The sequence below is a fragment of the Mobula hypostoma genome, chromosome 2 (assembly GCF_963921235.1).
Source record: "Mobula hypostoma chromosome 2, sMobHyp1.1, whole genome shotgun sequence".
In the NCBI taxonomy this organism is placed as follows: Eukaryota; Metazoa; Chordata; class Chondrichthyes; order Myliobatiformes; family Myliobatidae; genus Mobula; species Mobula hypostoma.
In genome coordinates, this window is record NC_086098.1 from 107906457 (window position 1) to 107919735 (window position 13279).

Sequence of the window (13279 nt, forward strand, 5' to 3'; positions counted from 1 at the left end):
TTTATTATGTAAGTACATATATGTCACCATATATAACCCAGATTCATTGCCTTGCAGGCATACTCAATAAATCCATAGAACAACCATCACAGAATCAATGAAAGACCACACCAACTTGGGCGTTCACCAAGCAACTTTCAAGTTGGTGCAGTCTTTCATTGTTTGTTATGGCTATTATCACTATTGTTAAGATCTGCACTGCTGAGATGTGCAAAAATATCATTCTGAAAAGGTGAATAGAATAATAAAGTAAATAAAAAATAATACTGAGGTGAAAATTACATCCACGTGCAATTACTGCAGGTTGCTGGCTTGACTAAAACTAGGGATATTGATACTAATGGTATGCCAGTGCAAAAGATTGTCCTTAAAGTGTGTGTGAGAGAGAGAGGGCGGCGATTGGGGGTGGGGGGGGGAAGGCAAGAGCTGGGGAGGGGAACACGAGTGAGAGCGGGGGGGGCTCGAGCGAGGGCGTGAGAGTGCATGAGAGAAGCTGAGTTTATTGCATGACACTTCACAGTGTGACAAGATGACCTTGCACACTAGTGCTGTTGTTGACTTGTCTAACCCACTGCTACACACTCCTTCGCCCCTGAAGCTGGAGTGTTTTCAGATCAGTATAATGAGGGCTGAAGATGCAGCTCAGCCTATTCACAAGGGGAATGAGAAACAGAGAGATTTGCCCAACAACATTTCCTCATTCTTTTTGCTGCAACTGCCCAAGCTTCCACTTGACATTTTTGACATTTACCCTGACTGCACAGTCACCATTAATAAAAGGAGATGTTTCCCATAATGCCTGCACACTCCCCTTTAATTTCTGTAAACTCAGGTTGGACCTATGGTGGCCAGTCGCAAATCCACTGAGACTTTTTTTTCCATCATCTTACCCAGCCTTTTCTAAGTAAAGAAAATCTGATAAACCAAGTCTAGAATGTTTTAATCAAAAGGTAGCATCATAGCAGACAAACCTAATCAAAAGTTCCAGGAATGTTTCTAACAATATTCATCATATTGTGCATAACCATGTAAAATTTCATTATTGTTAATCCAAATATGAACATTAGTAACTCCGGTCCCCAAATTAGTAGATTAATGGAAATCCTCTGGTTCACAAAATATTATACAGCATGGCATGCCACCAGCATTTGCCTCTATCCACATTCATACATCTGTAATTTTGAAAGATCAGTATAAATTTTCCTTCCTTTTCAGTGCTGCTACCCATTTGCGACTGCTCTACAAAGAACTGGGCCAGTATGATTATACTGCTCTGGAGTATTGTGACAAATGTTTCTGAGAAGGATCTTTCTGCAACAGAATTATTGACAGCCCTTTATTTTTAAGATGATACTCCTCTGACAGAAATGCATTGCTTCTGCACATAACTAGGTTCATTTGGCCAATGTGTTTTTCTTAACAATATGAAATGCATGAGCAGAACGAAGCAATCTACTCAATAGCCCAGAACCAGCCGGTGTGTATAGATTACTGATCCAACAAGAGCATATCAAAAGTGTTTCCAATGAGAATTCAGACATGGTCAGAGAGCAGTGTCAAAATAGTAAAATTACCAGCACAAGCAAATGGCTTTAGTTAAAAGGAAGGCTTCAATAAGGAGAAAGACAATAACAGTATAGCCCGAGTAGCTCCAAGCCCTATTAAATATTAAACTGTACTTAATGAAAACAAATGTGAAGAGTTCACAAAGTCAGTGAAGTGCTCATTCAGGCAATATTGTGAATATAAAGAGGTCACCATTCAGAAAAAAAAACTGAAACTCATGTGGAAGAGGGGAAGCCAAGTGGAAATTTTCTACCAGATCATCTGGGATTTTGAATAATTTACCACAACTAGTCATGAGGTGAGTCATACTAATAGATTGATGAGGCAATTAGTGAGTTGATAAGGCGAAGGAGCTGAGGAATATGGTGAGAAGATGGGCCTATGTGGCCAATCCATCACCCAGCATAATGCAAATTCCTCTTCCTTCTAAATATTTCTAATGTGTTCTGCAAAATACTTACTAAACCATTCCTTGGAAGTGGGTTCATCGGCAGTCACACACGTACAATCAAGGAGTATATTATGAACATACTGACCTGTTTTAACCTAGTGACCCTACAACACTCACTGCCTGTCATTGTCTAATAATAAAGGCCAATCAGAACCACCCAGTGATCTGCTGACCTATGCAACAATCACTCGGCTCCTCACCCCACCCATGCAGTATTCTCATGCCAAACTGATCAGCAGCAGCTCCAACCCCAGCACATTATACAGGCTTCCAAATAAACCTTATTTTCTTACATTCCCAAATAACTCTCTCTCTCCAACCACTGATCCTACCCTTGCCGCTCTGCTGATCCACCAATAGCATGCACAGAATCCCACTTGATGCCTTTTGCATACACTATAACAATAGTATAGGAACGGTCTTTTGTTTTGCAAGACCTGTTCTGTAATACGCATTTCACGCCACTGAATTCTCCTGGAGCCAGCTCAGGGACAAAATATATTGGCAAGACCCGACGCAGACTGGGAGATCGTTTCGCTGAACACCTACGCTCTGTCTGCCAGAGAAAGCAGGATCTCCCAGTGGCCACACATTTTAATTCCACGTCCCATTCCTATTCTGATATGTCTATTCACGGCCTCCTCTACTGTAAAGATGAAGCCACACTCAGGTTGGAGGAACAACACCTTATATTCCGTCTGGGTAGCCTCCAACCTGATGGCATGAACATTGAATTCTCTAACTTCCGCTAATGCCCAACCTCCCCCTTGTAACCCATCCGTTATTTATTTATATACACACATTCTTTCTCTCTCTCCTTTTTCTTCCTCTGTCCCTCTCACTATACCCCTTGCCCATCCTCTGGGTTTTCCCCCCTCCCCCTTTTCTTTCTCCCTGGGCCTCCTGTCCCATGATCCTCTCATATCCCTTTTGCCAATCAACTGTCCAGCTCTTGGCTCTATCCCTCCCCCTCCTGTCTTCTCCTATCATCTTCGATCTCCCCCTCCCCCTCCCACTTTCAAATCTCTTACTAGCTCTTCTTTCAGTTAGTCCTGTCGAAGGGTCTCGGCCTGAAATGTCAACTGTACCTCTTCCTAGAGATGCTGCCTGGCCTGCTGCGTTCACCAGCAACTTTGATGTGTGTTGTCAGGGGCAAAATGTTAGGTTGTCTTTAACCGCTTGTTTGACCCACTGGATCAAGTGACTTTCCATTTACAACAGCCAGTTGGACCATGTTGTAGTTAACAAAAGATTTTTCTCTAAGTCTCATTCTAAGATTCATCCCAGCCAACACTACCACTTCAAGGATTTAAATCACCTGTCAAGCATTTATCTAACCATACTGTGCAGAAGGAAGCCATCCATCTCAAACAAAGCCAGCTTGCCCATCTACTTAGATGCATTCCCACATTTACTGTGTTTTATTTTCCCACAATACTTATCCAGCCATCTGCGAGAACTATAATGATCTTAGTTTCCACTGCTGCTTCTGCACCTTTGTTAAAAATAAAGCTTCAAACATCTCCAGATCCACGGTTAAAAAAAGGGTTAATTTATTCCCTCTATCTGTTGATAAACTCCAAGAGGACCACAACCCTGTTGTGATTTGGAGGCTTGCATACCTCAATGACCCAGAGAGCTATTTTGTTTGGAGTCAGGGCTTTATGCTCTGGCTCTTGGTGGGGTCACCCATGCCAAATAGGTCAAAGAGTAGGGGAGAGACCGAGTGGTCCACCAGTCCTCCAGCTCTGGGGATTCAGCCCAGGGCTAACAACCCTGACTGGTAAAACAAAATCGGTATGGAAATTGCAATGAAGGATCCTTCTACATCTGAGTGCAATGCTGTTCCTGAGCCTCCACACAGGACTTGCATGGCTGATAGTAATGAAAACTGAGAGGAAGCTACTGATACGATGAAGGAAGCCCTGAACACGGCCAGAGATAGATGACCTTCAGTGCTGCCATAAACGCCAGCGCGTTACAGGCAGTAATTATCCTGTGATAAGATGTCCAGTAAAAACATGCTTCCATTTACTGCATCCAGTTTTGAACAACCATACCCAACTTTAACTTTCATACCCTGTGGCATCTACACTTATCAACTTGATATCACAATTGTAAGAATAGAAGTATTGTTTCAACAAAAATATCCAGTGTATCTGACCTTATTCATATGAACCACAAATTCATAAATATGCATCAAGAATTCAAAATGCATAGAATAACACTAGATAATTGCTGGTAGAGAGTGAACACGTGCTCAATTGCTCCTTAAACTTTCTGCTTCAGCATTCCATTGTGTTCAAACTAGTTCCCAAAAAACAAGCACATTAAACATACACATTCCAACATTGAATAAATTAAAAATGAAAAAGGCTTAAAAGACTTCATTGAAAATAACTTTCTTTTACACAACAATTACAGTAACTGATAGTTTAAAGTATGCTGTACCACTCTTAATCAGTAGTAAATTACATTTGAATAATGCAACATATAACACATTTGCCAAAATATATTGTTCAACTTCAACCAAACTGCATTCTTGTCAAAATATTACAACCTTTTTGTTGAAAAATTAGTTTCAAAAACCAGAGATATTAAGAAGCTTACAGAGTCATTTAAGAAACAGTCTTCTTCCCAGACTACACAGGGCTAACAAAGAATGTGGAAAGTTATCAAAGCTTGTGAACACCTACACAAAATCTGCCACCCAGTGGTGACATCTACTAGCGATCTTCAGTGAAAGATTCTAAGTAGTACCTGATTATTATTAGATCAATCCACATTCTTGCATTTCACAAGCATTTACAAAAGGGCTATTAGCAATCAGCCTATGCAAGATAGTACAGAAAAGGATTTACCAAAGCGTAAGTCTCTCCATCGTGCCCTTGAATGCAGAATCTAAAGCTGCTTTGAATGGACGATAACTCCATCAGTCGACCAGCAACCACTCTCTCCACAAAGTAATATCTAACAAGTTATTCAAAAAGAAACATTTCAGTCAGTTCCACTTCCCTTTGCATTCCTCTCCTGAATTTGCAAGAGGAAATGACCCTGTATATGAAAAATCTCGGCAGCAACTCTTCACTTATCACATAATCAGACCATTACCCAAACATAAAATGGGGAAAACACGATCAAGTTACTTTCAATCCAATCAGATTAAGCCTTCAGATCTCCAAGGCTTGGTGAAGCGTCTACAATATTGTCAGTCCTGATGTTCATTTTGTACCAATCTTTTTCAAGAGCTTCCTAAACACTGGCCCCACATTACCATTCACAGGCCAATAGATACATGATCTCCGTCCTGCAATCATTTCCCTTCACCTCTTGTGAAAATGTAAGAAAAGCAGTCATCATATTCCCAAAGTAAAATGTAAAACCAAGAAGGGATGACAAAGAGAATGAGCATGCATGCAGCAGGAAATGAAGTACATGTGAGATTCCTAGCAGCTCAAACAGGACTCTATATGAGATTACAGATTAGAACTGTCCGTAGCTAGGCAGTTCTGTTACAGTGCGAGGGACAGCAGACTCGGAGATCATAGATTTTAATGCCTAGCCTGGCCAAAGGAAGGGTGTAATGAGATCACAGTCAGTTACAGAGATGAGAGCACAAAATGACAAGATAATTCAGAAAGACACAGTAGGAACAAGTGAAGTGGAAAGATGGAACATCAAATCAGACATGATGAATAAAAAATAATGAGACAAAGCCACACCACCAGCAGCCCTTCCACTAGGCATTTCTTTCCCTACTTCTGATTCCCCTCCTGCCTCTCCCAGTCATCCTTTCGATGATTCCTCTGCTGTTGGCCATCCTGATCCTTGCCCCATAACACAGGAGAGCTGATAAGCCTTGCCTTTCCTTCAGGGGAGTCTGCTGATAACGGTAGCAACTTCCGCTGGTGACACAGCTATTCAGTGAAACCACAAGATCTTTCAATGCAGACAGGCAAAAAAGGGCAGTATAGTATGGAAGGGCACTTTCTATCCTGTGCAACTCTATGACTTTATGGACATCATGCAAATATAATAGAATCTAATAAAAGAATAATATTCTGAGTTGTGAACACCACCAAATTTTCAGAAGCTTTACTGCAAATGTGAGCCACGTTATTGCATTGTACTACAATTTAGATGCATCTTGTAAGCATCAATATAGAGAAATATTACCTTTCATTTATTTGTCTTTCCAAAGTCTCGTTCATCAAAGGTTGGACCAGCAGTTCAGTGATATAAAGTTTAATTGTATCTGTGAGAACATAGATTACAAACATCAGCAGGATAATAGAATTTGTTCAGAAGCTATTGCTTTTACACAGCAAAGGAATAAGTCAATAAACCACCACACACACACATATTATGACTGCACTTACACGCACCTTTCAGTAGTTATTACTCTATTTCCACAGGATTGAAAAGTAATCAGCATTCAAAACTTCTACTATTAAAATGTGATAAAACATTCTGACTGCAAGAGGATGAATTACAAACAAAAACTCAATTCGTCACAACTCCATGTGATCCCTGTTCACTGGCCTGGTCCCATTAAAACAAGAGACAGGCAGAATGCAATCAAAATCACATGTATTCAACACCATGGCCAATCAAGTGCAACAAATCCACCTTCCTGTCCAATTCTCTGCTCCTCTGATTCCCCCTAGTGTCCAACAATCTCTCTATCTCAGCCATAATGTTGAAGCATCTACGGGATTTTGAAGTAGGAACTCCAAAGATTACAAATCCCTCTACAAACCCTGTTGCCTTATCAAAGTTTTTGAAAAGTTAACCATTTATCCTTCGACTATAGATACACTTCTAGACTCCAGCAGCTAGCCAGAAGTACTAACCTCTCACCATCAACATAATTATCGTGCACACTAGTACTAAATATTGCAACTTTCCAGACTCAAAGTTAAATTCACCCACTTTAGATAACTCACTTTCTCTGCCTGCAGCCAAATGGCTATTTCTGCTGCAAGTTGCCCATCTGTGATATTCAACTCAGTATTTCTTTACCTATTTGTACAACCTGACCAGCTGGGCACAACCTGCAGCCCTGCCTTTAGCAACATGAAACAAAGAAGCATAATCATTAGCCACGTGTCCCTATTAACCCATCTGACCTGGCCTTGCTTTACCACAGATATTCCCTTTCTCCCATCTGCCCCTTTCCTGTTCTTTCCCTACAAATTAAAACTTGCTTGTTCTGAGATAATACACTCACTTGCCCAATCTTTGAAATGTTCCCACAACCAATGATCTAATTTTAAGGACTTTATCTCATTATCTCATGTTCTGGTTATTTATTGCTATTTATTTATATTTGCATTTCCACAGTGTGTTGTCTTCTGCACTCTGGTTGATCTTTCATTGATCCTGTTATAGTTACTATTCTATAGATTTGCTGAGTATACCCACAAGAATATGAATCTTAGGGTTGTATATGGTGACATACATGTACTTTATTAATAAAATTTACTTGGACTCTTCATCAAAGTTCTTCAACCTTAAATGTTATATCTTTGCACAGATGGTGACTGACCCGCTGAGTGTTTCCAGCACAGTCTGTTTTCCTTTCAGATTTTCAGTAGCTATGTTTTTTCTGATATTTCCATACTTGACAGCTGCTTACAGTCCTGGATCACCATCACATTCCAAGTCTCATGTGGGTGAAATCTAGTGCAAGCCTTTCTTTAGCTGGTCATACAAACAATCCCACCAAGACAATGAATGGTCTTCATCTGTACATTTTAACTGACTCTGTCGTATTTCTTTGTTCTACTCTGAATGCCGGCAAGAACATGAATCTCAGGGTGGTATATGGTGACATAATGCAATTACTTTGAACTTTGGTGCAACAACTGAAGTCACAAATACAGGAACACAGTGCATGGACAATTTCTGCAACATGTTGGGAATTTACTGCTAGTAAATGCAAGTCCAGTGGATTGAGAGGTAAAGATAAAGTTGAGAAGATTGAGGTGAAAAAGAGAGGCTAATGAACATATACAATGTGGAGCAGGATAAGAGGCAAAGTGTGTGAGACAAAGGAAGATATTGAACAACAGAGTGTAATACCAGAACAGGAAATGACAACAAACAGAGAAAGAAGGACTGAAAGGTGAAACTAAAGAGAGGATCATACAAGTTAGCAATGACACCAAGTTACATAAGCACAATGATTTGAGCGCTGTAAAGGAATTTGTGAACATTGTACCTGAAGATGTCATATTTCCCAGCATCTTCCTGCAACGGCTGCAGACTACTGTTTTATTTTTGTTCGGCATCTGTGAGAGCACAAGTGAACAAACTGAATACCAGGATTGCAGTGCACAGTCTTCAACCAACATGAAACAGAGATATTGCATCAGTCATGTGCCTGCCAGATCATTTCAAACCCACCCACCACCCCCCCAACCAGACACACTGCCTCAGCTGGGGAGCTTTGTCAGCTGCCATGTGGGTCACCAAAGGAGGAAATTTATACATAACTAACACATTACTGCCTTGGGGAAGGAAGGGATAAACATCAGCATCCTTGGCCCAGTCTTTCATACCGCCTGCCAACCAATCAAATGTACACCAATTCTAAGCTGAATCTAGACAGCTATGGCCAGCGGGAAGGCACTAAGAGGCCTTTAGGGGAAAGAAGATATGCAACTTTCACATTAATTGGTTGTCTCAATATGATTCTGAGTAGTTCTCTGACGCATTATTACAGTAATTACTACAGACCAAAATAACATTATTAACAACCACACTAAATATAAAACAATACAATAAAACTCCTATTATGAAGCATGCTGGGGACTGCAATGGAGCTGACCAGATAAACAACTAAGTCACTTTTCTTGCAGATATTAAAAGGGAGAACGTATTTAAAAGGTAATGGGGCTGAAGGTAGCAAAGTCATTGATGGTAGATAATAGTTTGGACTCGCTTGAACTCAAAAGGCAATTTAGAGGAAGTAATGAGATCTTCCTGATGTGATCAGAAAAATGCACTCTCGAAGATGTTTTCATCTTATTTACTATCTGTTCTGCTTCAAAACCAGCAATTCCATGATGAATTACCAACTTTTACATACTTAACAGAGCAAAAGTTCCAAAAATAGGCAGAAGCTCCACCTTCTGCTTAGCTGATAAATGATCTTGAGACAAGTTATGCACCACAAGTGGGGTCCTTTTGGAGTTCTGAGATTGACCTGAGTTTTCTCCAGAGGTCAGGATGAGAAGTCTGTTTTATAAAGTCCCTTCATTTTATTGGGGAAAAATAAACAGCTATGGACAAAAATGGATGTGGAAAGTAACTTGCTTATTGATTCGATTAAGCCATTTTAAAACAATGTCCCTACCTTCACTAAATGGTCTCCGTTGTCAACCACATTCTGTCTGATCTCCGGTTGACTCTCCTTTTCAAGTGCAGCCATCTTATCAACATTTGCAACGTTCACCAACAGGAAAGTATCCCCCAAGAAACAGTCATCCAACTTCGGCTGAAAATCCTGGGCAAAAGGATTGGAATGGCAGCACCAATGTTCCACCACATCATTCCAATCTCCACTAGGCAAAGGTAAAACTCTCTGGAACATCCTGCATGCAAAATACCACATCGCATTAATACTTACGCTCACTTTATGTTTTTAATTGTAAGAAAAATCATAACACAAAATGGGCTTGATGCAAGACTCACCACAATAGAAGCTTGTTTTGTTATTAGATAAGTATATATTTTACAGCAATTATTTATGGTATTTACAAAGCCCGCCTGGAAACAAAAACCCTCTGAAGTTGCGACCAGAGTCTTTATTAAGTGTCCACTAACCTTCCGCCAAGTCTGGCAGGTATGAGCAATGGGGGGACTAAACTCCAACCAATCTTTTCATATTGTTCAAAGTACTTCAATTGTTAGGTTAACTCTTATCTTGACTTTGGAACTAGATTCTTGTTGAACAAGGTTACAATGGATGAGAAACTTCCGGGGTCGAGTATGGAGTGAGTTGGTGCGTGTGAGTGTGGCTCCCGATTTTTATTTAAAATCTACCTGTTTATCTTTGCCGTATGCTCGAGATAACTGAATATTTACCATTGTGAACAACGCGGGACATAGCTGGACATTGAAATGGCAAGTAGAATGTACCTTCGAAGTAAAACTGGGGAAAAAGCTAGCAAAGCCTCGAGCAAGAAGGCGGATGCTACAGTAACGGCGCCATTGCACGCTGCTGGAGCTGGTCCCGGACCTGTGCTACCCGATGACTTGGAGAGGCTTCGTTTAGTACTTATTACTGACATGACACAAGCGGTGCATTCTGCCTTAAAGAGAGAACTTGAAGATGCTTTATCACCAGTGACTGCTACCATGGAACAAATTATGTCTGCTTACGAGTCACATGACGAACGCATTCGTAGGGTTGAAGACAGCCTGAATGATTACAATGACCAACTGGTGAGCGCCGAAGCCGCCATTGCAGCATTGCAGAGCGAAAATGCGTTTCTGAAGGGAAAGATGGTCGCGGAGATCCAATTTGAGAGTTGTCGGCATTCCTGAAAATTTGGAAGGTTCGGACCCTGTTAAGTTTATGACCGAGTTTTTTGATGAAGTGCTGGGGACAGATTTTTTCCCCAAGTCCTCTCGTGCTTTCGCGTGCTCACCGAGTCAGACGTAAACCATCTGGTGTCTCTGGAGCCAAGCAAACGAGACCAAGAATGTTCCTGGTTTGCTTTCACTCTTTTCAAGATAAGCAACGCATCATCAACAGACGGAAGCAGGAGCTGTATTTCCGCGGACACCGCGTGTTTTTTTATGAAGATTTTAGTGGGGAGCTGGGTAAAAAACAAGCAGCTTTCAAGGAGGTGAAATCCCTGCTTTACGGGAAAGGGGTCAGGTTTGGCCTCTTGTATCCTGCCCAGCTCCAGATCATGCATGAAGGTAAAAAGCATTATTTCAATACACCAGAGGCGGCCAAAGAGTTTTACCATTTGCGCTGGGGAGAAGAAGAACGAGAAGAGCAATAACTTTTTTTTAAGGTTATTCATGCAGCATTGAAGGGGCCTTATGCCGAGGCAAACTGTTAATTTTCACAATCCACTTCTTTGTTCATTTTTTCCAGTTTAATTTGTGGAACGCGATCAGGTCGAACTGCTATGCTGCCAAAACTGATTAACAAAAACTTTCAACCAGCAAAATGTAAATATTTGGGATTTATATCTCGGGTGTTTAAGTTGCCCAGTGTTTTTTTTTGCTTTTAATGCTTAGCTTGACCTGTGTCATCTTTAGCCTAAATGTTATATTAAAGGTAGTATAAGTGATAGGATAAATGTTAAGGAGGGGAGCCACCCTAGATTAGATTGTAAATTGGGTTGTATGGGGAACACCTTGGAAGTTTTTTGTTGGGTACTGCCTGCGATCATCCTCAATTGGGGAGGTAGATCTAGGTTTCGGGGGTTAATTGGGTTTTTTTGTTTGTGTAAAGGGGTGGGGGGTGCGTTTTGGGGGATTACCATGGCAGTTTATTCTTTTGTGTGTTACGGATTGATCAGACTTTCTTTTCATTGTGCGTTATTGTGTGCAACTTATACCCTTGCACTGTTTTGGATTGTAGGTCCTGTGTGCCTTTTGATATGGTTAACGTGAGTGCTGCTGATGGAGGCCACCCTGTGAGGTTTATTTCTTGGAATGTAAAGGGGCTCAATGGTCCGGTTAAAAGAGCTAAAGTTTTCTCTCATCTGAAACAATTAAAAGTAGATATACTATTTCTACAAGAGACACATTTAAGAGTGGAAGACCATAATAGACTTCGTAAAGCATGGATTAGTCAGGTTTTTCATTCCAGATTTAATAGTAGGTCCAGGGGGGTGGCAATATTAATCACCAAAAGAATGCAGTTCACACCATCTGATGTAATCAGTGACCCTAATGGTCGCTTTATTATAGTCTCTGGCTCTCTCTTTCAGATACCTGTTATTTTGGTAAATGTTTATGCTCCTAAACATTGGATAGTATCAATTCCAAAGAAGGAGCATACAAATTAGCCAGAGAAAGTGGCTCACCTGAGGACTGGGAGAAATTCAGAGTTCAGCAGAGGAGGACAAAGGACTTAATTAGGACGGGGAAAAAAGATTATGAGAGAAAACTGGCAGGGAACATAAAAACGGACTGTAAAAGCTTTTATAGATATGTAAAAAGGAAAAGACTGGTAAAGACAAATGTAAGTCCCCTGCAGACAGAAACAGGTGAATTGATTATGGGGAGCAAGGACATGGCAGACCAATTGAATAATTACTTTGGTTCTGTCTTCACTAAGGAGGACATAAATAATCTTCCAGAAATAGTAGGGGACAGAGGGTCCAGTGAGATGGAGGAACTGAGCGAAATACATGTTAGTAGGGAAGTGGTGTTAGGTAAATTGAAGGGATTGAAGGCAGATAAATCCCCAGGGCCAGATGGTCTGCATCCTAGAGTGCTTAAGGAAGTAGCCCAAGAAATAGTGGATGCATTAGTGATAATTTTTCAAAACTCGTTAGATTCTGGACTAGTTCCTGAGGATTGGAGGGTGGCTAATGTAACCCCAATTTTTAAAAAAGGAGGGAGAGAGAAACCAGGGAATTATAGACCGGTTAGCCTGACGACGGTGGTGGGGAAACCGCTGGAGTCAGTTATCAAGGATGTGATAACAGCACATTTGGAAAGCGGTGAAATGATCAGACAAAGTCAGCATGGATTTGTGAAAGGAAAATCATGTCTGACGAATCTCATAGAATTTTTTGAGGATGTAACTAGTAGAGTGGATAGGGAAGAACCAGTGGATGTGGTATATTTGGATTTTCAAAAGGCTTTTGACAAGGTCCCACACAGGAGATTAGTGTGCAAACTTAAAGCACACGGTATTGGGGGTAAGGTATTGGTGTGGGTGGAGAATTGGTTAGCAGACAGGAAGCAAAGAGTGGGAATAAACGGGACCTTTTCAGAATGGCAGGCGGTGACTAGTGGGGTACCGCAAGGCTCAGTGCTGGGACCCCAGTTGTTTACAATATATATTAATGACTTGGATGAGAGAATTAAATGCAGCATCTCCAAGTTTGCGGATGACACGAAGCTGGGTGGCAGTGTTAGCAGTGAGGAGGATGCTAAGAGGATGCAGGGTGACTTGGATAGGTTGGGTGAGTGGGCAAATTCATGGCAGATGCAATTTAATGTGGATAAATGTGAAGTTATCCACTTTGGTGGCAAAAATAGGAAAACAGATTATTATCTGAA

The 13279-nt window shown here is 41.0% G+C and overlaps 1 protein-coding gene across 1 annotated transcript in view; it reads right to left on the reverse strand.

Moving 5' to 3' along the window:
• Nucleotides 1-13279, reverse strand: part of ube3d (ubiquitin protein ligase E3D) — a 185576-nt gene that overhangs the window by 145652 nt on the left and 26645 nt on the right. The window contains exons 4-7 of the mRNA XM_063040347.1: nt 9378-9615; nt 8241-8310; nt 6194-6272; nt 4879-4987 (exon numbers count right to left, since the gene is read on the reverse strand). Coding sequence (XP_062896417.1) covers nt 4879-4987; nt 6194-6272; nt 8241-8310; nt 9378-9615 — 496 coding nt within the window. The remainder of the gene's footprint in view (nt 1-4878; nt 4988-6193; nt 6273-8240; nt 8311-9377; nt 9616-13279) is intronic.